The sequence below is a fragment of the Melopsittacus undulatus genome, chromosome 4 (assembly GCF_012275295.1).
Source record: "Melopsittacus undulatus isolate bMelUnd1 chromosome 4, bMelUnd1.mat.Z, whole genome shotgun sequence".
In the NCBI taxonomy this organism is placed as follows: Eukaryota; Metazoa; Chordata; class Aves; order Psittaciformes; family Psittaculidae; genus Melopsittacus; species Melopsittacus undulatus.
Window position 1 is genome coordinate 97,595,765 of NC_047530.1, and position 26,193 is coordinate 97,621,957.

Genomic DNA, 26,193 nt, shown 5'->3' on the forward strand with positions numbered 1-26,193 from the left:
CTGGATGAGGCAGCTGATGCAGCCTAGGGCAGTGATTCACTCCAGTATCCTGAATACTGCCTAGAAATACAAACATCTTGGAAAAGGATGAGATCCCAACACTGGGAGAACCTTTACTGCACAATGATTTTGGCACTGTCAAAGCTGTGAGCCTGATGCCTGCTTCAGGGTCCCTTCTGACCTAGCAGCCAACTGCCCAGCGCTGCGTATGGTGATATGGAGAGTACTGTGTGCTTTCCACGCAAATTCCATGCCTTTCTACTCTCTACCTTTTCTATAAAGCCTTGTTGCATGGCAACACAAGGTAGGCACTACTTAGGGTAGCAGCACAATTGCTATTTTTGCTCTTTGAAAGCATTCGATTGGACATGATGGCAATTAGAGACACTCCTTGGCCAGGCTCTTTGCTGCAGTTTCCTGCGCACAGGTACAGGCAGAGACAGAAACGCAGCCATCTTGGGTTTCTCATCATGCCAAAATATCATCAGTGAAAATAAGCTCAAAGAGTAAGAAACAGCCTTTAGAAACACAAGAGGAAGGTTTGAGGAGAGCTGGGTAAAGGTGAACAGTGTCCAAATCAGGAGGGTGGATATTTTTAATTGTGTTTCATTCATTCTGTTTTGTCTTGTCTAAAACACGACATGGCTGCCATGATGCCTGCAGCCTTCCTCCAGCCCCTCTTCACAAGTCAGGTTTCCAGCAGCTTTTTACTCACTGGTTTCTCATTGCTGGTATCTGCTGTGGCCTCCCTAGTACTAGGTAGACTGGAAAGGCTGCCCTGCAGACCTCCCTATGCAGCCTCAGGTGATGCGGTCTTTTCAGCCCTGTGGTCTTTCCACCCGGCTGAAGCTTCCCCCTGAAAAGATGCCGCCTGACCTCAGGCCCCTGCTCCCAGCTTCAAAGCCCATCCTCATAGCTCCTTCTAGGCATGCAAACACCTCAAAAGTAACATCACCCGGGCTGTACTGAGAGCAAAGGAAAAGGAGCTTCAAAGACTTTTCCCTCTGCAACCCCACAACTCGATATCCTGTCCACCCCAAACCTCACCGAACCTCGCTTAGCTTATGGGACTCAGCCACAAGTGGGTCCCACCTCGAGGGAATCTCTGCAAGCGCGCATGCGCAATGCCGGAGTAAACACATCCCACCAACCTCCCCCCACCGGCGCCGCTTCCCTACACAAACCCCAGAGCGCATGCGCACATCCCTCACCGCGCACCTGCGCGTTCTCCTACTGCAGCCTCCCCGCCGTGCCCGGGGGCCTCCTCCCTTCGCGCATGCGCTGTGGGAACGCGCTAGCTACTTGCGCAGGCGCCCTGGGCAGCCGCAGCCTCGCCCCTCCCGCCGCTGGGCTCCCGAGCAGGCGCAGTGTGCGTCCTCCACACTCGGCGCATGCGCCGTGAGCACCGCCTCCCGTCACCCCCGCCCACCCGATTGCTGAGGTAACTCCCTCTTCTCAGTCTGTTGTTCCCGCTCCAGCACAGAGGAGCCGGCAGCACCACGGGTGGTAGGGGGCCTCTGTTAGGCTGCGGTGGCCGGTGTCGTTCCTGCCCGCGGTTGGTACAAGCTCCCCCGGTCCCCGCGGAGGTCCCTCTGCGCAACTCGCAGCGAGGGGGCTGCGGGCAGGGCGGTGCGGACCGGTTGCGGCCGGTTCCCTGCGCAGGCGCAGGGCTCCGTAAACAGGAAGCTGCGGCGGCCCACAGCGGCGGAGACAAAGGGGTTGTGGAGAGGGGAAAGGAAACGATCGGGGTGGTTCGGCTCGGCCCGGCCCAGCGAGCGGGGGTCCTGGCGGCGGGCGGCAGGATGGTGCAGAAGGAGGGGCAGGCGGCGCTGGAGGAGCCCCAAGGCAGCCCCAACCCAGCTGGCGTGCCCGGCGCTCCCTTAGAGCCGTCGGGCGCCGCCGCAGGCCCGGTGCCGGGGGGTGAAGAGACTGATACTGAGACGGAGACCGCGCTAGGCTCCCGCCGCTTTCTCTGCGGCGTCGTGGAAGGTAAGAGCTCCCGGAGGGGAGTCCGCTATCCGCGGGGGATGGGAGGTGTTGGGGGGGGGGGGGTTGGGTAGTCGGTATCCGCGGGAGGTCTGGTCCCAGGTGGCGCTGCTGCTCCCGGCTCCTCCCCCGCCTCGCTGCGGAGCCCGGAGGAGCCCGCTCTGCGAGGAGGGTGGTGCGCGGTGCTTGGCCACAGCTCCCTCCGCTAGAGAGGAAAGGCTCCGGGGTGGGGAGGAGCCGCGGCTCCCGGGCGGGGCTTCTGCCTCTAGGTCTGGTGGTGGAAGCTGCTCGCTAGCGGGGAGTGCCCTTTGATGGCAGCGACTCGGCCGGGTGAGGGCACGCCTGGCACCCCCGGCGACTCGATACCTAATGAAGGCTGAGGCAGTGCTGTGGCTCGCTTGCTAGTGTGTGCCTAAAGAGGGAGGTGGGAGGGAGAGAGGAGAGCTACTGTGTGGTTGCCCATCTGTATATGCTCTTGCTTAGCGCCAGAGGCTCAGATTCAGGTTTCCTGGGTAGGGGGTCGGTGATTCCATAGTTCTGGATTTAATCGTAAGTGCTTCTTATTCTGAGAAGTGTATGTTACCATTTGAATTGCGCTGTAGAACAGTAATCTGCCTTTTGGTGTCGTTGCAGCATTAAAAGGTTTAAGTTGTTGCAGAAGCTGCAGAATGAAAGGATTCTTTTTGCATTTTTCGATAACTGCAGGATTTATCTGCATTTATGACAGGCTAGTTAGATGGTTGAATGTCAGCAAAAGAAATGCTTTAATCCTAACATAATAGATGGTTCGGAATTATTATAAATTCCTGTGGACTACTGTTATATCTGCACCTATAATGAATCTCCAGTAGGAGAACAAAATGATTAACAGAATGGAGAGGGGAATATGCGGTTTATCAAAATCAGTATCTGCATTGCTTGCAGAATGCCTTTTGTGCATATCATAGAAAAGACAAATTGGCTTCTGCAAATGTCATTGTGCTGAGTGGAGTAAGGCCTTTATTTTGAGCACTTACTAGACCTTAAATACAGTCAACATAGAGATGCCTTTGTTAATAGAATGAATTGTGTGAAGATAGATGCCAAATTGAAGGCTTTGGAGACAGCTAACAGTGAACAGAAACACAGATTGTAACAGCATGCTTCCTCATGTTCCTGCTGATACATCTTGACCATAGATCATCTGTTCATCAGGTCTGTATCAGAACCACGGCCTATACTATAATTATTTTTCTTGTCATATTAGTTACATTGTAACTGGGATGAGGTATTTGGCATGATCTGTTGACTCTGTGTTAACCTGACACAGTCTTGAGGGAGTAGAATGAAACCACGTTGATTTTTAGTTGAACAGAAAGCAAGCTCCAAGATTTGTCATCAGCTGATGACATTGGCAATTAAGAAATGGGACAGATAGAAAAGTGTCACCTCAGATTAGCATGTTCTCTTCAGTTTTATTTAGTTTGGTTTTGTTATCTGATTATCGTAGCAGCCTTCCAGTATCTGAAGGGACCTGTAAGGGTGCTGGAGAGGGACTTTGTCAGGGATTATAGTGACAGGGACAAGGGGAAATTGTTTTGAATGTCAACAGGGGAAGTTCAGGTCAGATATAGGGAAGGAGCTCTTTACTGTGAGGGAGGTGAGGCACTGGAGCAGGTTGCTGAAGGAAATGGTAAATGCTTCATCCCTGGTAGTGTTCAAGGCCAGGTTGGACAGAGCCTTAGGCAACATGGTCTAGGGTGAGGTGTCCCTGCCCATGGCAGGGGGGTTGGAACTAAATGATGTTAAGGTTCTTTCCAACCCAAACCATTCTGTGATTCTATGATTTTACTTTTTAGTACGCCTCTACTCAGCCTTAGGCTCCTAGGTTTGAAACATGTTATCATAGGTAAAGCATAAGGTTTCTGAACCAGTCATGAGACATAGGTGGTATTTATTAGGTAGCACAGTATTTCATTCCTTTTCTGGGTTCTTGAGCTTCTCAGGGCAGCATCGATCAGAATTAGGGAGGCCTGGTGAAAATGAGGCATTTGTTCTGCGTGAAATAAGATGGAAGGTTTTTGTGCCTGCTCTCGTTTGTTCCTCTGTTGAACTGTCCTCCGTTTGTCGCTTTGCAGTTATGCGAGGAGTAGTAGTTACGCAGCTTTGCCACTTCGTGGTGCCAGTTAGTCTAAGAGCACTCATTGAGGGACTAATTCTTGAAACTTAATCTTCTTTTAAGCCTCTTAAAAGAGCATTGCTCACTTAATAGGTAACTGAAACAGATGTTAATATATAGAGAATGCTTCTGTTGCATCAGTTTTGAATTTTGAAAGGTTGTAGGAGTGGTTTTGACCTCCACAAGACCCAATATTTACAGATTTGCAATGGTGGAAAGCTCTGGAAATGATGATGGAGTCTGCCTTTTGAACTGGTGTTCTGCAGGGAATTGTGAGCTTTGTGTATTAGCAACATCATTCAGGACTGAGTGTCCGTGCTGTTTGAAAATAAAAACTTACCAAGTTTCAGTGTTATTTTAGTCTCTGGTCTTTGCACAGCCTGCCAAGCTGAAGCATTGTTTTGAAGTGCCCACTTGTGGTTGAACTGTTTGCGTATAGGTCTAAGTGAATTTAATTGACTGAGAGTGCTTTTAAAGTATTATGTTTCTAGAATGGAGGGATTAGATTTAAAGCCAGAAGTAGTTATGATTTCCATGGAATTGCATGCTTTGATTATGCACTGTTCTAAAGTTACTTGTGTAGATGCTTTTATATCATTATTCAAGGACATAGTCTTAGCTTGTAAAGATGTGGGAATTGAAGATATCAACTTGCAAGTTAATTTTGACAAGGAGCCTGTTAAGATGAATAAAAGGAATGAAATCCTAAGCATTCTCCTGACTCACTTGCACATTTTTTTTAATTGCACATTATTACTCAGTATGTATTTATATACTCTGTGTGTGTCTTTAGCATTCTAATCTGTACCATCAGTTAAGCATTTTTGAGCTGGTAAATATTTTCAAGTGTCTATGTTCACATTACAATCAAATCTATTTTGTAGGTGTCTGGAGTGACAGTTTAATTAGGTTCTGGCTGTTCAGTCTGCTTCTAAAATAATGCTGGCTTGACTCATCAAGGGCATATGCTCAGGAGTACAGTTTGGATTCTGAAAATTAATTGCTTCAATGGCCAAAATTGTAAGACTTTAGATCATAAGAAATGGAACAAGTTATAATTGCATTTTAAATTTAGATCCATTTGGGTTGTTACACTTTGCTAATGCTGCTTAACTTGATCGGGTTTTTTTTCCTGTTTTGGGAAGCTTTTTGCTGAATGTAGCAGAAGAAAAACATGTTGTGTTATAATATAAAGTTTCATGGAGCAGGCATAAGCTAACTGAATAATTTAAATCTTGTTTCCCATAGGATTTTATGGAAGACCTTGGGTTATGGAGCAGAGGAAAGAACTTTTTAGAAGGCAAGTCATGCTTCCTCTTACTGTAGCACATTCCATTGCAGTATAATCATAATCTTCCACTTAAGCCAGGAAAGAATTACTGCGCTAAATTAGAACAACTTTTGCTTAATATCTACATTACTGGGGACTCCTATTCACCTTTCTACCCTGCCTAGAATGAATTTGTCTAATACCACTTGTGTGTAAAGTTACTGTGACTTAATAGAAGATCAATGATCAATGAAGAAAAATAAATTGGATCAGGTGAAAAAATTAGATCAAGTAAACCACAGAATTCCAGAATTTGTAGGCTAGTTTCCCATGAAGACTTTCTTTCTGTGTTCACAGACTTCAGAAGTGGGGACTAAATACATACCTGTATGCTCCAAAGGATGACTATAAGCACAGGATGTTCTGGCGAGAAATGTACTCTGTGGAGGAAGCAGGTAATTGCCTTTGTTTGCCTCTGTGTTTTCTATAAGTAGACCTCTGAATGAATTGGTCATTGCTAAGTGTGCTTATGTCTGTTTAATCTCTGTAGCCATTTCCAAAGGTGAATGGAGACCTCTTCTTAATACCTGGCAGATGTATTCAGTGGAGCTTTGGTACAAGCATAGATTTACTTCTTTTAACTGTAACTCTGCAGATGATTTCTGAAACTGCTTTTCAGGCTTCTGTCTTACGAGATTCACTTTTTTCCAAGGAAAGGTTGCTCAGAATTATTCCTTTAGCTCTTAAAAATATGGGCCATATTTTGAAGTAAAAATTACTTGCTTCAGAAAAGAAAAAAGATTAATGAGTAAATAACATACTCTTTTATGTGGATCCATGAAGTGCTTGTCTTGGTGAAGAGAACGCTAGTTAGACAAGCAGCTCCTGACTTTTTAGTGAGAATATGAGACCTGTTGAGGCTGGTGTGAGGCTTTCTATCCACCTTTGCCATTTATGTGATCTGCAGTGTTTTATTAGCCTGTGGGGATTATTAATTTTCCTTGGGCAAAGGGAAAAATACTCTCATTCAATATTAAGTAATCCTTCTTGGAGGCCATTTTGAATCACTGCAGAAATACGATCTAAAGGATGCGGCAGTGTAATTGCCAATAGCACCAACGATTGTTAAATATCCTAAAAATAATTCCATAAATTATTTATTGTATAGAAGATGAAATTGAAATTTGTTTCTTAAAATAATCAATTCTGCACAGTGATGTTAAGACCCTTTTTGATGTGGCCTGAGCTTCCGTCATATGTATAGCATGTGAATCAGTGTCATGCAGGGTGCAATTACTACTTGTGTGACAAAAGTGGAAAAAGTGAGTAATAATTCTAGAATTGTTGATGTGCATATTGTAAATCCAGGCTGCATTCACATTTGTCTCACAATGTTGAGACAGAATTTTTTCAACCTTTAAATCATTTTAATATGGAAAATAACACTTCAAGAACAGCTGTTGTATTAGTTTGGCATCATTTCTGAGAACTCTTCCAAACAATTTTATGCTTTTTGCTGTGTTAGTTTTAAGAAATTCCAGCAAATGTTGTTGTTGGTGGTGGTGGTGTTGTAGAAGAAGCATCTGCATTTTTATAGTTTACTTGTAAAGATGTCTGAGAGTTTGGTTTTATTGTTGAATCCTTCTGAACTATTTGAATTTTATTTCCAGAGCAGCTCATGACTCTAATATCAGCTGCACGAGAACATGAAATAGAGTTCATTTATGCAATCTCTCCTGGACTTGACATCACTTTCTCTAATCCTAAGGAGGTATCCACATTGAAACGCAAACTTGATCAGGTGGGTGTGCTACAAATTGACTGTGGTTTCAGGGCTCACTCTTGCAGCTTTTCACTAGTTTCCTAAATGTTTTCAGCATTAGTATTAGTTTGAATGCCTCTGAGCAATTCCAGTGGATGTTTTCAGGTTGCATTGCAGAAGAGGCCAGTGATCATTTAGATTAAAACCAACCAACCAAAAAAATAATCCACAAAACCAACAAAAAGTATTATCTTGTGTTGGATTCTGAAGGCTATTCTTAGGAACTTGCTTTCAGAGTATGTTAGGGCCTTGAAGCCAAGATGCTTGGCAAGAACTGTCCGTTGCAGGCACCTTTGGAGACAGACCTGACATATACATCATGTTTTTTCTCTTGATAGACTCCTTTCCTTTGTTCAACAGCTAATACAGAATTAGGTTTTTTCCAGCTGTCTGACCATGGATATTGGCTTGGATTGTTAAAACTGGAATAGAGTGCAGGTCTTTAGAGGGCTTATGTTTGAGAGAAGCAGAGCAGTGGGTCAGAAATAGGCATTCATCATGTATAGATACCAAAGTCTGTCTTACCTCCCATACCTTCTTTCCTTCTTACCTGTAGCTTTTACTTTCAGATAGTTTAGATTTAAAAATAATATTGTTTGATTAAAAAGAAAATTAAAATAATTTTAAAAATTCAAATTATGCTCTTTTTTTTTCCCTCCCCCCTTCTTCTTGTATTAGGTTTCCCAGTTTGGCTGTAGATCTTTTGCACTGCTGTTTGATGATATTGATCACAACATGTGTGCAGCAGATAAAGAAGTTTTCAGTTCTTTTGCTCATGCTCAAGTCTCGATCACGAATGAAATTTATCAGTATCTAGGAGAACCAGACACATTCCTTTTCTGTCCTACAGGTAAAATGAGATGAATCCTTTAGTTCAGCCTTAAAGGAGAGAGGCTGTTATCTTACGGAATCACTGCGTTAAGGAGTATTTTGAGGCTGTTTGAATAAATTGACTTACAAAGAAAGGTTGAGGTAATTCTAACATGCAGAGTTTTTGCCAGATCTACACATCTCTGAAAAGCTTAATGCCAAGCAAAGAATAGTTTGAGAAGTTTGAACTGCAAATGAGGTTAAAGGAAGATTTATGTTTGACTTGTACCATAATCTTTTTGCTTCTTGATATGGCTAGTTGTTGGTTTCTTAGAATTTGCTTAGAGCAGAGATACAGCACAGTCTGTGCTGACTTCTCGCAGTGCTACCTGGCTTTAAGAGGATTACCCACATTCACTAGTCACTGAGCTGTTTTATTTATTTATTAAAAAATAAGGTGACTTGCACTTGGGTCCAGTAATTTCTTTTTTCAATTGCAAGCTTCCTCTAATACCTGTAAGAATATTGTAAGGGAGCAAGAATCACTCTGTTCAGAGGTGTGGAGTGTTGCAAGGAAAATTCAGTTCAGTAGCAGTGTTATCATCAGTGTTAATTTGTTTATCCCCTTACACTGTGGTGACTTGTGTCTGTTGCAGAACTCCTACTTAGCTTTAAAGAGACATGTCCTGGTGTTACTGTTTTCAAGTATTTGCATTTCATAATTAGTCTTAGGATTTCTAGGGGTTTTTGCATATTGTCTGCTGTAATCTGCCCTTCTATTTATGGAATTTATTATTTTTTTAAATTTTATTTTAATATTTGAGTGATTTTAAGTAAATTAGTTGCCTTTCCTTTTTGATCTTTATGCTAAGTGTCATTCATCATGTGCTTTTTATCTGTGCTTTGGATTTTTGGGCTTTCTTCATTAATTTTGTTTCTGTTCTCAAATGGTACTTATTCTCTCAGTGTGTTTGTGGGACACCTGTGTATGTCACAGGTGTGCATCCTTTTACTAACAGTGACATTCTCTTCTGTGCAGAATACTGTGGAACTTTCTGTTACCCAAATGTTGCCCAGTCACCATATTTACGGACTGTAGGAGAAAAGCTACTCCCTGGCATCGAGGTGTTATGGACAGGTAATTTTTTTTTTAATTAACTGTTAGTGTTAAATTTATTTTTTTTTTAATGTTTAGTAAAATCAACTGTCCAGCTACTTGGGGGTTGAATCTTCAAGTAAATGCAAAACGCTCTGATTATCCTATTTCCTTCTTAGGTCCAAAAGTTGTATCCAAAGACATTCCAGTAGAGTCCATTGAAGAAGTTTCTAAGATCATCAGGAGAGCACCAGTTATCTGGGATAACATTCATGCTAATGATTATGATCAAAAGAGGCTTTTCCTGGGGCCTTACAAAGGTCGGTCAACTGAGCTTATACCTCGACTAAAGGGAGTTCTGACCAATCCAAACTGTGAATTTGAAGCCAATTATGTTGCTATTCACACGCTTGCAACCTGGTACAAGTCTAACATGAATGGAGTGAGAAAAGACGTCGTAATGAGTAAGTATGCATAAGTGTTAGTTAGCCTTTTCTCACCAGCTTTTTCATTTCAAGATCTTTTCATTTCAAGACCTAGCATTTTCTATCCCAATAGTAAATGGCAGTTACCTGAAAAATAATGAACATCTAGATCTTCTATTGATTTTCTTGGAGGTATCTGTAGCACATGCTATCAGAGAATTTCTCAAGACTTGAGAGGTATCTGTGATTGTAGAAAAAGCACTCTCAGCAAACCAGTTCTAATGCACAGTTCTTAAGTATCCATGGATTTGATTTCTTTGGAATGGAAGCAGTTCAGATTGAAAGAGAAAATGAAGAGAAGCCAGAATGTCTACTTTCTGCATAGTTCCTGTGTTAACATTGACAGCGACCATAGTTTTCCATATTTTGCCTTATTAGGATGTAATGCTCTTTGTGAAGTAAGGTTTAAGAGATTGCTTGAATGCTTTGTCTAACATGACTTAATTTTTTAATTGATTTAAAATGAAAATTGCATGATAACTTTGTCAAACTTTTCTCTGTAGCTGATACTGAAGATAGTACAGTTTCTATCCAGATTAAACTGGAAAATGAGGGAAGCGATGAAGACATTGAAACAGATGTTCTCTACAGCCCACAAATGGCCCTGAAGTTGGCCTTAACAGAATGGTTACAGGAATTTGGGGTACCTCAGCAATACAGCAGTGAGTCTGATTTGATGTTCTTCTGGGGTTGGTAGAAAAATGGTATAAAATGTTCAGTACTTGCATTTAGATTGCAATTGGTATACTTTTCAGTCAGAAGCATTTCCTGCCTTACTTATTAGGGAAACCTTAATAACAAAGTAAGAATGCTTGACATTCTGCAGTGTGTCTGTAGTGTCATGACTGACCAGCAGAAGTAACCCTGATGTATGAGCCTTTGGCGCTTCTGGTACAAACCAGAAAAGTCTTGATCTTGCTAATCCCTGTTATTAGACTTCCATGGGACCTGAAAGCATAGGACTTTGAAGTGGGCATTAGACTATTGTAAGCATTAGTTCTGGCCAGAAGAGTCCATATTCTTCCACTTGTAAGACGGCTTTGTCTTCTGAGTTTGTCTACAGAAACCACCTGGGTTCCTTCCAGCATTGTACACCTTTCTTGTAGCAATGGGAGCTTGGGTTCTTAGGTGAAATCTCTTCTTTCTCAAATGTGGATTTGAGGTATTCAAAGTGCCCTTTTCTGCTAACTGGTGGTGTAATGGAGGGACCTTTTCTCCTCCCAGCTCTGCTCTGGTGCAGTTACCCTTTTCAGCTGCTGTAGGGTCTTGAGTCTTTCTAAAGTTCAACTGCAGCAAAAACACTGGGTGAGGAGTAGTAGTTAAGGCATCATCTTCCTCCATTTTTGCAGAATTTTTGAGATTAGAAGGGGACCTCTTGAGATGTCTTCATCTAACCACCTTGCTCAAGCCAGGCGAGTTAGAGCAGGTTGCACAAGACGGTGTCCAGTCAGGTTTTGAATGTCTCAATTTCCCTAGATTAAAGACATTTTTGCAATTGAAATATTTAAGCATCAGTTTCTTATTTTGAAATGTGCTTTTACCCCGGATACACCTGTATCAAGTCAGCTGGTGCAGGGGAAAAATAGTTACCTTTGGGAGCTTTTTATTCTGATGTCATAGTCGGAAATGCTGCTGGCAGCACATAAATATTAACTGATTTTCCTAGCTTTTCTCCCATTTTATCTTTGCTTACCAATTATGTGAAGGGGAAACCTGCAAAAATGAAATCAGTAGTTAAGAGTAACAGAAGTGAACAGGCAAAGGACTAAAAGGATTGTTCAAATTGATCAGATGTTGTGGCAACAGAACCATCCATGATTTGCAGAAGTTGCTGATTTGAATGTTAATTGGCACATACGGAAAATTCTAAACTTGTTTTTTCTTATTCTCAGGTAGGCAAGTGGCCCACAGTGGTGCTAAAACTACTGTAGGGGACGTAGGGCCTCTCGTGGCACCATCCTCTTTAAATGCAGCAACTGTGGTTACCACAGTTTACCAAGAACCTATCATGAGTCAGGGGGCAGCGCTGAGCAGCGAGTCACCGGCTTTGGTAAAGGAGGAAGAGAAGAAGCAATCTGATGAAGAACCCATGGACACGGTGGTGGAAAAACAGGATGATACAGACAAGAATGCTAATCAGATACTGACAGATATTGCCGAAGCCAAGATGGCAGAGGAGTTGAAGCCAATGGATACTGATAAGGAGAGCATAGTTGAATCAAAGTCCCCAGAGATGTCCATGCAGGAAGACTCTGGTAGTGACATTGCCCCTATGCAGACTGATGAGCAAATTAACAAAGAACAATTTGTGCCTGGGCCAACTGAAAAGCCTCTCTACACAGTAGAGCCAGTGACATTAGAGGACCTGCAGCTTCTTGCTGACTTGTTTTACCTTCCTTATGAACATGGGCCCAAAGGTGCACAGATGCTGAGAGAATTCCAGTGGCTCAGAGCAAATAGCAGTGTTGTCAGTGTTAATTGCAAAGGAAAAGATGCTGAAAAAGTGAGTGTGGATTTTGTTTCTCTACTTGTAAATCAAAATCCTGAACAATGTTATCTGTCGTTTGTAATAGAGATTGATGTTCCACTTCCTTGGACTTGAAGGGTAGTGTATAACTAACCACAGGTCAGTAATTTTCATTCCTCCAGTGGAATCTACTGTTTTAAGCCCTATAGTGCCGTTTAGCTGTGAAGGCAGTCTGGTGTCTGCATTTGACCAGGGATCCCTGTACATCTCACTTCTAACAACCGTAGAGAATATCCGTGAGTCTCGTGTGATGTGGGTAGTCCTTGCTGATAAAATGAAGTCATGTACTATATAGTTTTCCTCCATACCTCTCCTCCCTAGAAGGCTGTGTTTGATCTTGTGGATCTTTTGCCTCCATTCATAGATAGAAGAATGGCGTAACCGAGCAGCCAAGTTTGAAGAGATGTGCAGCTTGGTGATGGGGATGTTCACTCGCCTCTCCAATTGTGCCAACAGGACAATCCTTTATGATATGTACTCCTACGTCTGGGATATCAAGAGTATTATGTCAATGGTGAAATCTTTTGTGCAGTGGTTAGGTAGGTGCATTGGGAGCCATTATAATCCCAGATAGTGTGTATATATATATATACTTTTTTTTTTTTAATTAGCCCACGGGGAAAACAAAATATCAGGCAAATGTGTTTTCTTGGACATGGGGTCTGCTTTGGCCCTCATTTAAAGGTTTTTGTGTCTCACTATTTGAAGCAATGCTTGCCGTGAATTTGCTTTGGTATTGTAAGTGAAGTCTGCTGGATGCTTAAGGTTGGAGACCTTGATTTTCTTCTTGGGCTAATGAAACTTGAATCTCATCTGACACGTAAGTGTTGACTTTAGCTTACTCTTGACTGAATGCACACTGGACTATGCCATGTAACTCCTTGGATACCCTCTATATGATTGGAAAATGACACTATGAAATGTGACCACATCAGCCATCTGCTGCTTGCTCTGTCTTCATCACATTATTGCTGTCTTCAACAGAACAATTGCAGAAGTGACTTTTCAATGGGCCTGGCCCAGAGGAAGCCGATCGTCCCAGCCCTGTGCGCATGCGAGCTTTAGCAGAAGGCTATTCTGGTGCAAAAGAATTTCCTTTAAATATTTTCCAAATTGCTGATTTTTTTTTCTTTTTTTTTAAGATTTTTTTTATTTTTTCCTGAATGGGTGGAAATTGTGGAGCTCTCTGGACAGTTATGATCTGAGACTTAAACTGATCTTGAAACAAGTTTTGGTTTTGTTTTTTGTTTGGTTGGTTTTGATTTTTAATGTGCAACTTTTTGGTTTTGGATCTTTGATTTGGCTTTTTTTGTTTGTTTGTTGTGTTGTGGGGTTTTTTGTGGTTTTTTTTTATTTAATTATTTGTTTTTTGGTTTAGTTTTGTTTTTCCTGAAAGATTTTTGGGGGATCCTAAGTTGGCAGATAGCACCAGCATGGCCTGGGTAATTGTAGTGACCTCATTTCACTTTCAGGTTTTAATCCAGCTGTAAGGAATATGCTGTGGACTTGCTTGACATACATAGCAGGCAGCAAGGCTGGTGGTCTCAAGTCACACTTTTTGTAGGTGTCACAAAGCTCACAGTGGTTAACCATTACACAGCCTTGGTCTAGTCCTAGTGTTTGGATTGTCTTTAAATCCTATTCTTAAGTACTGGCAGGTTTAAGCAGGAACAGAAGACCTGTTGAGTCATCAAGTCAGTCTGTGCACAGCAACTTCCTGTGTTTTGTGCTTATTAAATACCTGATCCCTATACATTTTGTTGATAAAGAGCTTTTAAGACTGGTTTCTGCAAAGTGCAGAGAAGAAAACTAGCTTGGGAGGAAAACTCATCAGCATTGTCGTATGTTATCATCTCTGCCTAATGCTACTGAAAAGCTTTAAGTTTGTACATTTTTTAAACCAGTGTAACACAACTCCCCCAGCTTGATTATTCTTGCTGTATATTGACCTTTAGCTAGAAAGAATGCCCTCTTTTTTGATAAGTTAATGTTTAAAACCCCAGGCCAAAGCTCTGTAAAGCCAACAGTCGTTCTTGTAATTTCTAAACATTGAGGGCCCAATTTAAGACTGCATTTCCGAATTACAAAACAACTGATTACAGTCGAAATTCTCTTAAATTTTTAATGTCCCTCTAAAGTTAAGTTTAACTTTAAATACATCAAATATTTAGAGTATTTCATCTTAGATGCCATCTCTGTAAATATTCGCTCTGTTAACTTTGGCACTGTTCTGTTCCAGTACTCGAACTGGCATTAGGTAGCTTAATTTTAAGTTTTTCATGTATAAAGTTTAATACTCTCATGCTAACAGTGCTTCTGTGAGAGGCGATGTTCTTCAGCTTGCGTTTTATCGCTAGTGTGAATACTAGCAAAGCAAAGATCTTTGGTTAAATGCATCATTCTATAAAGTTAAGTATGTTACAAATCCAAACAAATTAGTTTCCACAACGGTGTGCTCAATGGTCCACTGAATGTTCACTTTCTTCACCTCTCCTTCCAAGTCCAGCTAGCATTCAGTCCCTTAAATTAGTGTGGCTGTACAGTACTATGGATTACTAATGACTTCTATTGTCTTCTTCCCCATTGTGTACAGATGGGAGAATCCTCAGCACAAGTTTCTACTGCTATTGGATGGACAGCGCCAGATGTTCACAGCGCGTCGTCATTAATTAATTAAAATGGAAAGGTTTTGTCTGTGAGGCAGCTCAGATAGATAGATGTGCAGTAGGCATGAACTGAAGTCACATTTGCGCAGCGACTAAGGCATTAACTATGTTTTTCATTTATACAGCTCTTCATTCACGCAGCTCTTTACTGTAATCATTGGAAGTGCTAGTTAAGTTGTAGTCTCAAAGGACAGACATACTGTCTTCCAAGTTACTGACTAAATCTTGTGAAGGGGATCTTTCTACATGGAAACTTCAGATGTGGGAGTAAACCAAATTCAAATTTTGATGCTTGAATTGTTTCTGAAATTTACCATGCTTTTTAGGGTAGTCTGTATTTAACATATATTCCTAAACTCTTATAAATGTCAAACTTGGCACACTTTGGGACTCTCTGACTAGCACAACATACTTGTCTGTACTGATCTGAGACTGTTACTTGAACAGGAGATAGATTGCTGTCCACAAAAGGAAAAGACTATTTGTGCTGCTTATCTTGTCAGAAAACTGGGTGGGTGGCAGAAATCTCTGTTTCAGATACTACATTTTGTTTTGGTTTGGGGGTTTTTTGTTTGTTTATTTTTTAACTCAAGAGTTGTCATTTATGTTAGTCACTGAGGGCTGTGGTGCCTTGCTAGTGAAACACTATTAAAGCCAAGCAGCTACTGGAAATTTCTTTTCTAAAGCAAGAATAAACTCAAGCTGGGCCTGCTGTGGCTGGTTGATCAGCAGGGGCCCTGCTGTGTCTGATATGCTTGAGGAGTTAACAAAAATCAAGAGGCTAAAAAGCAAAGCTGATACTACCTGTGGCCAACAGTGTGTACTGGTTAAGTTGTACTGGTAAATTGTGAGTCAATTCCAGTTAACGCTTTTTAATGGGCCAGCAGCATTGTGAAGGTACAGCCTGGCTTATGTAAATCTGTATAGTCTCTTGCAAGAATACTTTCTGGCTGCCTGAACTGTTCCAGACTATTTGCATACATTGCCAGTCCTAGTTTTCTGACAAGATTAGAAACAATCATTATTGAAATGTGACTTCAGAAAGGTCCTTTTTTTTTTTTTTTTCAAGGGGCTGTGATAATGGTATTTGATCTAAAGTTTAGGGTAGTGGCTACTGAGCCACGTAGCTTCCAAGATGTCACCTTTTCATAGGTGAAATGGATGTTTCTGCTACAAATATATACATATATATATATATAAAGATGTGTACAAAACATCTGGGAAGCTTATATAATCGTGCATGGCACCATTCCTGTGCCTTTTGGTCTAGAATGAGGTGTGTGAGCTGAATCACCTCAGCTGTACTTAGACTGGTCTGTTGTGGGTAATCACAAATTTGGGTTACTGGAGTTAGTGCACAAGCACAAAATCTTTATAAAATCTGCCATTATTACAGCCTCCCCCCAAGCCCTGGATTCTAGCTCAGTTAGAGAGCTTTTTCCACAAGTGTGTGTTGGCTTTTTGGACATGTTAGACACCCAGGAAATCCCCCTTCTCGTAACGTTCTCCGCTTGGATCTGATCTCAACAGGGTGTCGTAGTCAATCTTCAGCACAGTTCTTAAGTGGAGACCAAGAACCCTGGGCCTTTAGAGGTGGTCTAGCAGGAGAGTTCCAGGTATCAATATGACTTCACAACTGAATGACATTTTCTTTGTTTTATGAGAAACCTTTTGTTGCACATCAGAGGTCTGGAAGGATTGGTCTGCCGAAGGCTTTCTGGTCCAAAGCCCATTAGCCTTACAGCTTGGTTTAAAATAATTTTCCTCCCCTCTCTACAGTAATTTCTCAAGGAGATGCTGCCTGTCCCACGCGCATGCGAAGCGCAGCGGCTTTAGTTGGACATTTCACATTGTTTCTTTGCAGGTCGCACAGCATTTTTACCTGCGCCCGCAATTGCACAATGCGCGCATGCTTGTTTGCCAATGGGAATTCCATGAGCAAAAGGGATAGTCGTCCAAATTCTGTTTCCTAGCCAAATAAAGCTGTAATGCGCTTTGTTGCAAAGATCGCAATTGGCAAATAGTTCTTCACTGCTGTTTATGCCATGTTCAAGTTTGTTCATGGATTTTTCTGGCACTCTACTTTTCCCCCCTCACAGGTGCTCTGCGCGCAGCAAATTGAGTCAGCGCATTGCTTTTGGGATAAAGTGTCTCCTCTGGCCAGTTAACCCTCTTCAGACCAAACCTTTCCTCCTGACATTCTATGTTCTTATACAGAGACAGTGTAGATATGATTGGTAAAAAAGTATTTTAAAACAGATAAGATTAACAGACTCTTAATGTGCTGTTTCAATTGCATATTTTAAAACACCCAATTGGATATTTCCTATTCAGATAAGGTCTTTGCGTTTGTAAAGCATACCAACCCCACCTTCTTTTGGGGTGCCTGCAAGTAGCAAATGTTAACTTGGGAGTCTGCAGTGCACACCCAAGAGCGATGGGTTTTGCTGTTCATACAGTCATATTAAGTATTTTGTTTTCACAGCGTTTGCTGCCTATTGATGGGGCAAATGACCTCTTTTTTCAACCACCTCCATTAACACCCACTTCTAAAGTGTACACCATCCGGCCCTACTTTCCTAAAGATGAGGTAACTGCTTTTGACATTTCTCACTAGTGTTAGTGATGTGTTTCCTTTTGTGGAGTAACTATAGAGTCATTCCATCCCTTGATGAAATTGTGGCAATTTCATTCCTGTTAGCTTAGCAAGAATACTTGAAGGTGACCTATTAACTAGCAGTTAACACTCTATGGATGCAGTTTAAACAGGGTAAGAATTGAGGTAGCTTGAACTTTTGCATTTGTAGCTTTACTGAAATGAAACATGTTTCCTTTGAAGCATGAGTACCTAGGTTGCATTTGCAGCTGCTCAAATAAACCCTGACTTTGAAGACAATTGAACAGACAAGGCTAGCACATGAAGGCATTATCCTTACCTGTTACTTTTAGGCTAGCTCTGTCCTCTGCTGTTCTCACAAGCAGTAACACAACCTTTTTCCATACCCCCAGATTAGGACAGTACATGAGCTGGTATGTTCATTTGTAGGCAATAGAATTGATATTTGTAAGCCACCTAAAAAATTGGTGATACAGAGAGGTGTCAAAAGCAAAGCCTTTCTGATGAAAAGTGTAAAGTTTTCTTATGTGAAGTGTGCCTGATGCAAGTTCACAGATGTTCAGCCGAAAGCCTTTTAAAGCCAGGGTGCGTCTGTCCTTCACAATGGTTAACCTGTTGCACTTGAACCTTGGAGTTTTTGAAAGTGGACTTTGTAGCATGGGGGTATTGATCCTCAGGGACTGCTTGGAAACTAACCTGGAGATTAAACTTGTGTTCTCACAACGTGTGGGAAAATAGAGCCCTTCTCGTAGATGGGTACTCTTGTGTTGTGTAACTTAAATGCCTGACAGTGCTGCTTTTTATTGGAGCTGTTAATGAAGTCTCTCTAAAATAGTTGGTAGTTTTTGAATGTGACTGATACTGGAAATAATCTTTTCTCTCCTTTTAGGCATCTGTATATAAGATCTGCAGAGAAATGTATGCTGATGGAGCTGATCAGCCTTTTCATAGTTTACCAGATTTAATTGGAGACAAGTATGTATTAGGAATAAATGACCTACATAAGTGATTCTGAAGGATGAAGTCCTAGCACTGTTTAATTTGAATTTTTAAAAGTCAAAGGGGGGAAAGAATGCAACTAGCATTTGATTTTAAAATAAATAAGTCTAAAGTCTGCCATCTGCAGGCCCTAGGATATTGGGATTTTGTTTTCTTAAAAGATTACCTATTATAATTAACAGTTATATCTCAGTTCATGTTCTGGCCACCTTTTGTGAGCTGTTAGAAAAAAGACTTCACTAAAACCTGTATTATGAAACCTGTGCATCATGCTATCTTTTTTTTTTCATATTTTGTGAAAGCATATTGTCAGAGTTCTCATAGGCTGTTATCTATTTTCCAGCCTAGCATAGTTCTTCAGATCACTGCATGTTTTATGAAGGCCAATCTCCCAGCTGACTGCCTTGATTTTTTTTTTTATTTTTTTCTGATATATGTATTACAGATGACCTCTGCCAACTTTAAAAAAGAATAAGCAGTGACAAGTGAGATGAAGTTAAAGGAAAAAAAAAAGGCATTAAATCTGATCTGTAAAATGAGCTCTTTTGAAAGAGGTTTTTTTAATGTCTTAAGTATTTAATTTAGATGTAACTCGGTAGACAGGCTGCTCTGTGTGTGACAGGAAGATAGATAAGGAAGAATGTGTAACTGGTATCAAAACATAGCTGTAAGAGAAGGTGGAAGAACAAGGAGTTAATGGCAGTAGAGAAGGGAGAAGGAGGTTTGTATCTCTGGTGAGTCAGAAGAGCAGTGTGTATGGAATGAAGCTGTGGAACCTGAGGTGCAGATGTTGCTCATAGTTGAGTTTTGACAGCCCATCAATCTGTTAATTAATGCTTTGTAGGAACTTTGTGACTGGAGGCCTCTTGACGCTTACTTAGTTGACTCTAGAGTCTTCTCCAGAGTACCCGGAGAGCACACTTGTTCAAAGTGGTCTTCTTTTGACTGAGTTTGGACACTTCTTTCTGCAGGTTAGTAGGAGGCCTGCTCACCCTCAGCCTGGATTACTGCTTTGTCTTAGAAGATGAGGATGGCATATGTGGCTATGCTTTGGGAACAGTTGATGTGACTCCTTTCATTAAAAAATGCAAAATGTCTTGGATCCCTTTCATGCAAGAAAAATATACTAAACCAAATAGTGACAAGGAACTGTCCGAGGCAGAGGTTGGTATAAACCACAAGATCAGAACTGCATGCTGAACTCTCTCTTTCCAAAGCAGGTCTTTATTTTTCTTATTTTCAGTTTCCATGTAATGATTTCTTTTGTACTTTTCTGAAGTCTTTGAGCATGGTATTAAGCATTTTTAGAAGGTGACAGTAGAATTATTTGCTGCCAATCAGATACAGGTTGTGTGTTGTCATACACCCCTGAGGTGTGCTTAGTAATCGATGCAGTAAATCTAAGCCACCTTAATCTAGAGAAAATAAAGGATTGCTTCAGCTCTGTTCTACTGCAGAGTGAGATAGTGGTTTCCCCACGCTGTAGGTAAGGTTCACCCTTGATAGTCACATCAGTTTAAGTATGAAAACCAAACTTATGGAAAACAGTATTTGGTTTTGATGTTAAAGTCTGTGAGCCGTTTGTGGCATGTGGCAGACGTAAATGGTGAAAATGACATCTTGCTATCAGCAAGTGCTAAAAATACTAATCTTCCAATAAGTTGTCTGAATACATGGAATCGTGGCAGACTGGTGGAGCCTCCCCAGCTGATAAGGCAGGGCCAAACTGGCATATATGCAGTGTGCTCTTGCTTTATTTGACTAGGACTTGGATAAAGTCTTACAGGAAAGGCCACAGCTCTGAGAGCACAGTCCTTCACACAAGCAAAGCTTCCTGGAAATAGAGTGAAATGATTGTTGCCCCACTGTAAAAATGGCCACTACTTACAGGGTTGTTTGATGGGAGAAAAGTACATATAAACAAACACACAAAAACTCCCCGACCCTTGCAGCAAATACCAGCAATCTCGATTAGGTGTGACTAGAAGGTATCTTAATAGCTGTACTGCCACTATTGGAGCTAATTCTGCAGTCTCTAGGTTTTCTGACTTTATTCTACATTTGCAGAGTGCTGTGCTTTCAACTGCATACGTAAGTTCAGATTTTGAAGCAAAGTTAATGCAAAGATACTGGAAGCTAAATACTGCAGAGCTGTAATAGATGCAGTAAAGAAGAAAGGGCTTTAATTTCCTGAATTTTAAAGCCAAACATCAGAGAAAGCAGGAGGGATTTTGTGCTGATAAACTAGCTTTTCCATTGAGATGCTCAAGAACACTTTTTGCTGTTGGTACATTGTCTCAGAAGAAGTCTGGTCTGGGAGACTCTGGGCTTGAAGGCTGTTCCTGGGAGCAGAGAGATCTTCGTACTTTGCTGTTGAGATAGATACTGTGGGATTTTATCCATTTAGCTTTTCATAGAATCATAGAATAGTTAGGGTTGTAAAGGACCTTAAGATTATCTAGTTCCAACTTTCCTGCCATGGGCAGGGACACCTCACACTAAACCATGTCACCCAAGAAATAAATTTTAAATAAAGGCAAATGAAAGTGAAAAGCTGGATCATGGTTATATGTCTGTTTCCCATATTCTTTTCAGAAAATAATGCTAAGTTTCCATGAAGAGCAGGAAGTATTGCCAGAATCGTTCCTTGCCAACTTCCCATCATTGATAAAGATTGATATCCACAAAAAAGTGACTGATCCAAGTGTTGCTAAGAGTATGATGGCCTGCCTGCTCTCTTCCTTAAAGGCTAATGGTAAGCTTCTTGCACTCAAAATTCCTAGTTTCCTAAGTATATGTTAATTCTAGGATGCAAGACAAACTTGGGTGGTTATATTAACATACTATACTTGCATTATCAGCCTGAGAGATTCTGTTCCTGACACTCTAGATTTACGTAATTACAAAAGCTTTTTGGATATCTGACTTCTGCTGCTGTCCTTGATAAAAAGTAGCTTTTCATTTGAGCAAATTAGAAAATAGGAAGAACTGAGGGAGCAATTTGACAATAGGAGCACACATTTTTACATCTTGAACAGCATACAAACGTTTCTATTTCCCCTCCTGGTATTGTAATGATGCTTTTTCTTCTGTGTGACAGCATGTGCTGGTGGGTAATTACCAGAACCTTCACTATGTGGAAGTACTTGGCTGTCTGCCTGACTGTGCACCTGAGATTCACAGCTCCTTTGTGCAATTTGATGCTGTTTTCTGAGACAGCGTCAGAGTTTCAGGGTGCTTCTATGTGAAATAAAAGGTGTGCAGAGGGTTTGCTCAGACTTGACAAGACGTCTGCAGTGTACAATGCCCTCGGGGTGGTCAGCTATGTTGCCATAAATTGATCTCTTGGGCACTATACTTTGTATAAAATTGGATCAGTGATTTCATTGGGTTTAAGTGTTAAAATAGGTGGGAACTTTAGTAATATCTGCTGTCTGTGCTTGTTACAGTAACTTCTTCGATGGTGTTTTATTTCTTTCCTCCTTCAGGCTCCCGTGGGGCTTTCTGTGAAGTGAGACCAGACGATAAAAGAATCCTGGAATTTTACAGCAAGCTGGGTTGTTTTGAAATTGCTAAAATGGAAGGATTTCCTAAGGATGTTGTTATCCTTGGAAGAAGCCTGTGAAGTGCTTGACAGTGAACTGTTCCAGTACCGTAGTCCCTTAAACAGCTGGGGAGGTAGTGGTGGGGATCTTCATATGGTCTAGCTGCACAAAGCCAGGAGTAAGCCAGCTTGGTAGAAGGGGCTATGCGAAAATCACCCATCACACATTCAGACTGTAATTTGTTGGAAGGGGATAATGCTGCTGAAAACGCTGTTTTAACAAAGAAACCTTATCCTCTTCTGGTCCTGTGTGAAGTGCCAAGGAATCTTGCATGGGCTATAGCTTCTTGGAGGAATCCCTCTCAGTCGGTCCTGTGGTTGATGACAGTTCTCTGCACTCACATGTCGACAGAAAAATGGTCTCTGGCAGAAGTATCTGTAAAGGTGCAGCTTGTTTCTTTGTCATAGAGCGGGATGTGCAGCTGGAAGTTGCACGAAGGGGAGGGATTGCCTATGTCAATCAGCAAATTTAAAGATAAGTAGCTACAGTTCTATTTTTGACTATCTTTATGCTTGTTGATAAAACAATGACCCGTTGTCACTTCTGATGACCATTGGTTCAAGCTTTGTGCTTTGTTAGGGACGAATGTGCAGTGGTCTGTGGCAGAAGTCACTTAATGACAACATTGTAAACTTCAGTGTATATAAACTTAGCCGTATGCTGACTAACTTTTTGTTTACCAGTTTTTGTAACTTTTTCTTTTGAAAAGTGAAATGGTATAGGTCCAAGGTGGCACTTTTGAGTAACCCAAAACCACAATGGAGAAAAATCTGTCCTCGGCACTGACCTTTCTTACTGTGCCTCGTGTCCAGGGCTAGGGACTGACCATCTTGGGTAAGGGGAGCAGATCCCAAATGATCCTTCCTTCAGACAGCAGTTTGTCACTGTGTGAGGTTATCATTCTCTTGGGACTGAAACAGCAATTCACAAGGGGGTTTGGTAACATTCACATGGGCTTGTGGATGAAAGACGGTGAGAGGGAGAGAGCTGGCCCGCAGCTGAGACTTGTCCTTGGAACAGTCACCATGTTTCAAAGCCTGTTTGTACCAGTTGGATTAAATCAGGGTCTTCGAGTCCTGCACATTTGTATCAAATAACTTTTCTATAAGAGATGCCACAAGAAGCACATTTTTACACATTATTTAAATGGTTACCTACTTTTAGATGTTCCAAGAGTTTAACGTTTTTACACAGGACTGACATGTTTGGTTATTGGATGGAATCAGCATGGTATGGGATCTGGTAGTGAGCTAGTTGCATCATTTATGAAATTGGTATTTCACACAAGTCCCAGTGGCCCAGATACACAATTGGCCAATGGTATGCAGCTTGCAGTACCTTGCTTCTTTCACCTGCTGCCATCCACTGTCTTTCTCTTCCTTTTTAATTTTCCTGGGTTTTTTTTTCAATGGTGCACAGAGAAAGTTCATCTCTTTATGAGCCTCCAGCTGCATCGAAGTTACATAACCTGTAATGAACGGCATTAAGACTGCAGTCACATTGTCTGCGACCTATGAGGCGATACTGTGTTTGGCCTTCTGGTGCAGTCATATACAGGATGGTTTGGGTGTTGGTTTTTTGTTGTTGTTGTTTGATTTGTTTTCTCCTTTGCGGGATGTGAACAATTTTTTTTAATGCAGTAGTGAAGTATTTAAGTTGAAGCAAGTTCATTTCATTTTTTTTAGAGAGAGGTACGGGGTTGTGCTATGGGATTTCATGCAAGTCAGAGCTGAATGCCACTAGTTTTTATACAGCTTTGAATGCATGTTGATTATCTGATACCGTGGTTTATCAGGTTGGGAGAGTTTTGTTCATGGATACCAGAGTCAACTTACTTTATCTGGATGGATAACATAACAGCATAGGATGCTTGTGGCCTTATTTCTTGGCTTGTAAGGAGTTGCCACATTTTCTCTTCCTATGATTTTGTTATTATTATAGAAGTTAATTGTATAAGCCTATGGAACATCAGGCCAATACCATCATTCTAGGACTGTAAAGTGATATGTTGACATATCTTTCATGGTTATAAATTTTCATTAAGGTTGGAATGCCACTTTCATTATTCTGTTTTTAAATCAACAGTATCTGTAGCAGAAAAAAAAACGACCTGTAAAACTGTATTTGAAGACCATGCAAGAAATAGAATAAAAATTGAGAAGTGAATGTGTAAATAAGATACATGTTTTGTGTCTGAGGTCCCAGAACCAGAAATGGTTTGACAGTGTGTGTTATATCATGTAATGTCTGTTGGATGGGCTCAGGATCAGGTGTCACAGAACCCTGTCTCTGGCTTTGGTGGTGGCAGTGCTTTCCATGGTAGGCTTTTATCTGTGCGGTTGCTTTTCAGGGACAGGTGTTTGGTGACCCCTCAGGGTGGCAGTGACCTTTGTGGTTGGCTCTTCTGTGAGTATTGCCAGTTGAACTTCACCTGTTTGGAAACAAAAGCAGTTCTTTTAAAGGTGGTTTCCAGTTTCTGTCAAAGGCAGTGTGGCAGCAGTACTCGTTTGTCCCTTCTTCCTCATTACTTTTTGTCTTGCTGGCTGCTGGCTTGATGCTGCTGAAGTCCAGAGGAACCTGACCACAGAAACATGGGGAGAGGTGAAGTGACTTGGGAGTTATGCTGTGTGCGAGGGGCAAACATCAAAGTTCCACAGTCTGACCTTGGTTGTACATCCACGCAGTTAAACTGGGAGAAGCTCCTGAGACAGCTGCAGCAAGTAGCTTCCTATCCGTATAAAGTTGACAGCCAGGCAGGAGGGCTGAGTCAGAGTTATGAAAAGCTGTGTTCTCCCAAGGGTAGCTCACAAGTGTTTATCCACGTGCTGCAGAAGAACAGGTTATGCAGTTCAAAAGCTGTACATGCAAACTGAGCAGGGAAATCAGAACTTAAAAACTCCTAACCCAGTATATGTGTGCTGTGTTAAAATGATAGTTCACAAATTCATCATGTTTTGCATGTTTCTTAAAGCCCGTTTCACAAAATTACAGCAGAAATGGCAGTGTCAATTGGCCTGTGTCAAACACAGGATTGGATTCTGTTGTTGCATGAGAAAGTTTCCCAAGAAAAGGAGTGGGAGGCAGAAATGGGTTTTCTTGCCTGCCTCATGGGCCACTAGCCTGATGGCTGCAGAGAGTAACTACTGCAGAAGGAAGCGAGCACACCTGTATAACCCCTGCTGAGCGAGCACTTGTATTTTTGCCTTTTTCTGGCATCAGGTTTAGCTTTTCAAACCTCTTCAATTGTGTTTTTCTTGAACCAGCTCCAGTTGGAGCAGAGCAAATGGGTGGCTGTGGAGATCTCTACAGTGAGAGCAGAGCCAGCTCCTGACGGACAGCGTGGTTTGAGTTCATCGTTAGTGGGGTTTGTTTTAATTCTGGTGCTCCTCACCTCACCGCACCCCTGCAGCATGGCCCAGGCTGCTTCCCTGTCAGCTTTGAAAGAGCAGCCCAGGCCTCTGCTCCCTGTGGTATGTCTTGAAGCAGGATCTTGCCTCTGTTCAAAGGCTCCTGCACCACAGGCCCTGGTGCCAGACTATTCTGCTGTTACCCTCACCCAGGCTTAGAGATAGAGATGAGCAGATCCCTCTGGTATGCCCCTGCCTCAGTCCCTGTTCCCATTCTGGACCACTGCTACCCTTCTTAAGGTTCTCAGCTTTCTTACAGCCCCTCCTGTATCTTCTCCCAGTGTCTGGGAAAACTGGGGCCGTGGAGCCAGGATGGTGACCATGAGAAGGGCAATAGGTGGACAGCTGCCATTTCCATAGCCAGCAATGTGGTCAGAAAATAATTTGGCTGAAGGCCCAGGATGGGCTGTAAGAGGATGTGATGGTGTCTTTTATCTCCTGGGTGGCTTTTGGGCTGTTCACCCTCCTCACAAAGTAAGACACTCCCCCTCGCAAATACAGACCCTCTCTCCTTCCACCGTTCCCCTTCCTGCCTGCCCCCCAGAAAAACCTTCCTATGAGGAAGTGGCCAGTTAGCAGCAAAAGTCATTAGGATCGCGCTGGGTTAACAGCCGTTATGCTTTTACAGAAGGGAAATAAAACGCTATAGCAGCGGCATTTCACCGACTGCCCCCTTACATGGAGCGAGCCCTTCCGTAAAGACCCCCTTCACAGCGGGGTCCCCCTCGCAGGATGCAAGGCGAAG

General features: G+C 42.0%; 1 protein-coding gene across 1 annotated transcript; it reads left to right on the forward strand.

Moving 5' to 3' along the window:
• Nucleotides 1-1,420: 1,420 nt before the first annotated feature.
• Nucleotides 1,421-24,218, forward strand: OGA (O-GlcNAcase). Its single transcript, XM_013130421.3, has 16 exons — nt 1,421-1,989; nt 5,393-5,444; nt 5,772-5,869; nt 7,085-7,215; nt 7,915-8,086; nt 9,086-9,184; nt 9,322-9,606; nt 10,131-10,289; nt 11,520-12,130; nt 12,519-12,693; nt 16,351-16,436; nt 17,306-17,410; nt 18,327-18,412; nt 19,408-19,600; nt 21,032-21,191; nt 21,925-24,218. Exons 1-16 carry the CDS (start codon nt 1,803-1,805, stop codon nt 22,059-22,061), a joined length of 2,736 nt encoding a protein of 911 aa, XP_012985875.2. The 5' UTR covers nt 1,421-1,802; the 3' UTR covers nt 22,062-24,218.
• The last annotated feature ends 1,975 nt before the right edge of the window (nt 24,219-26,193 follow it).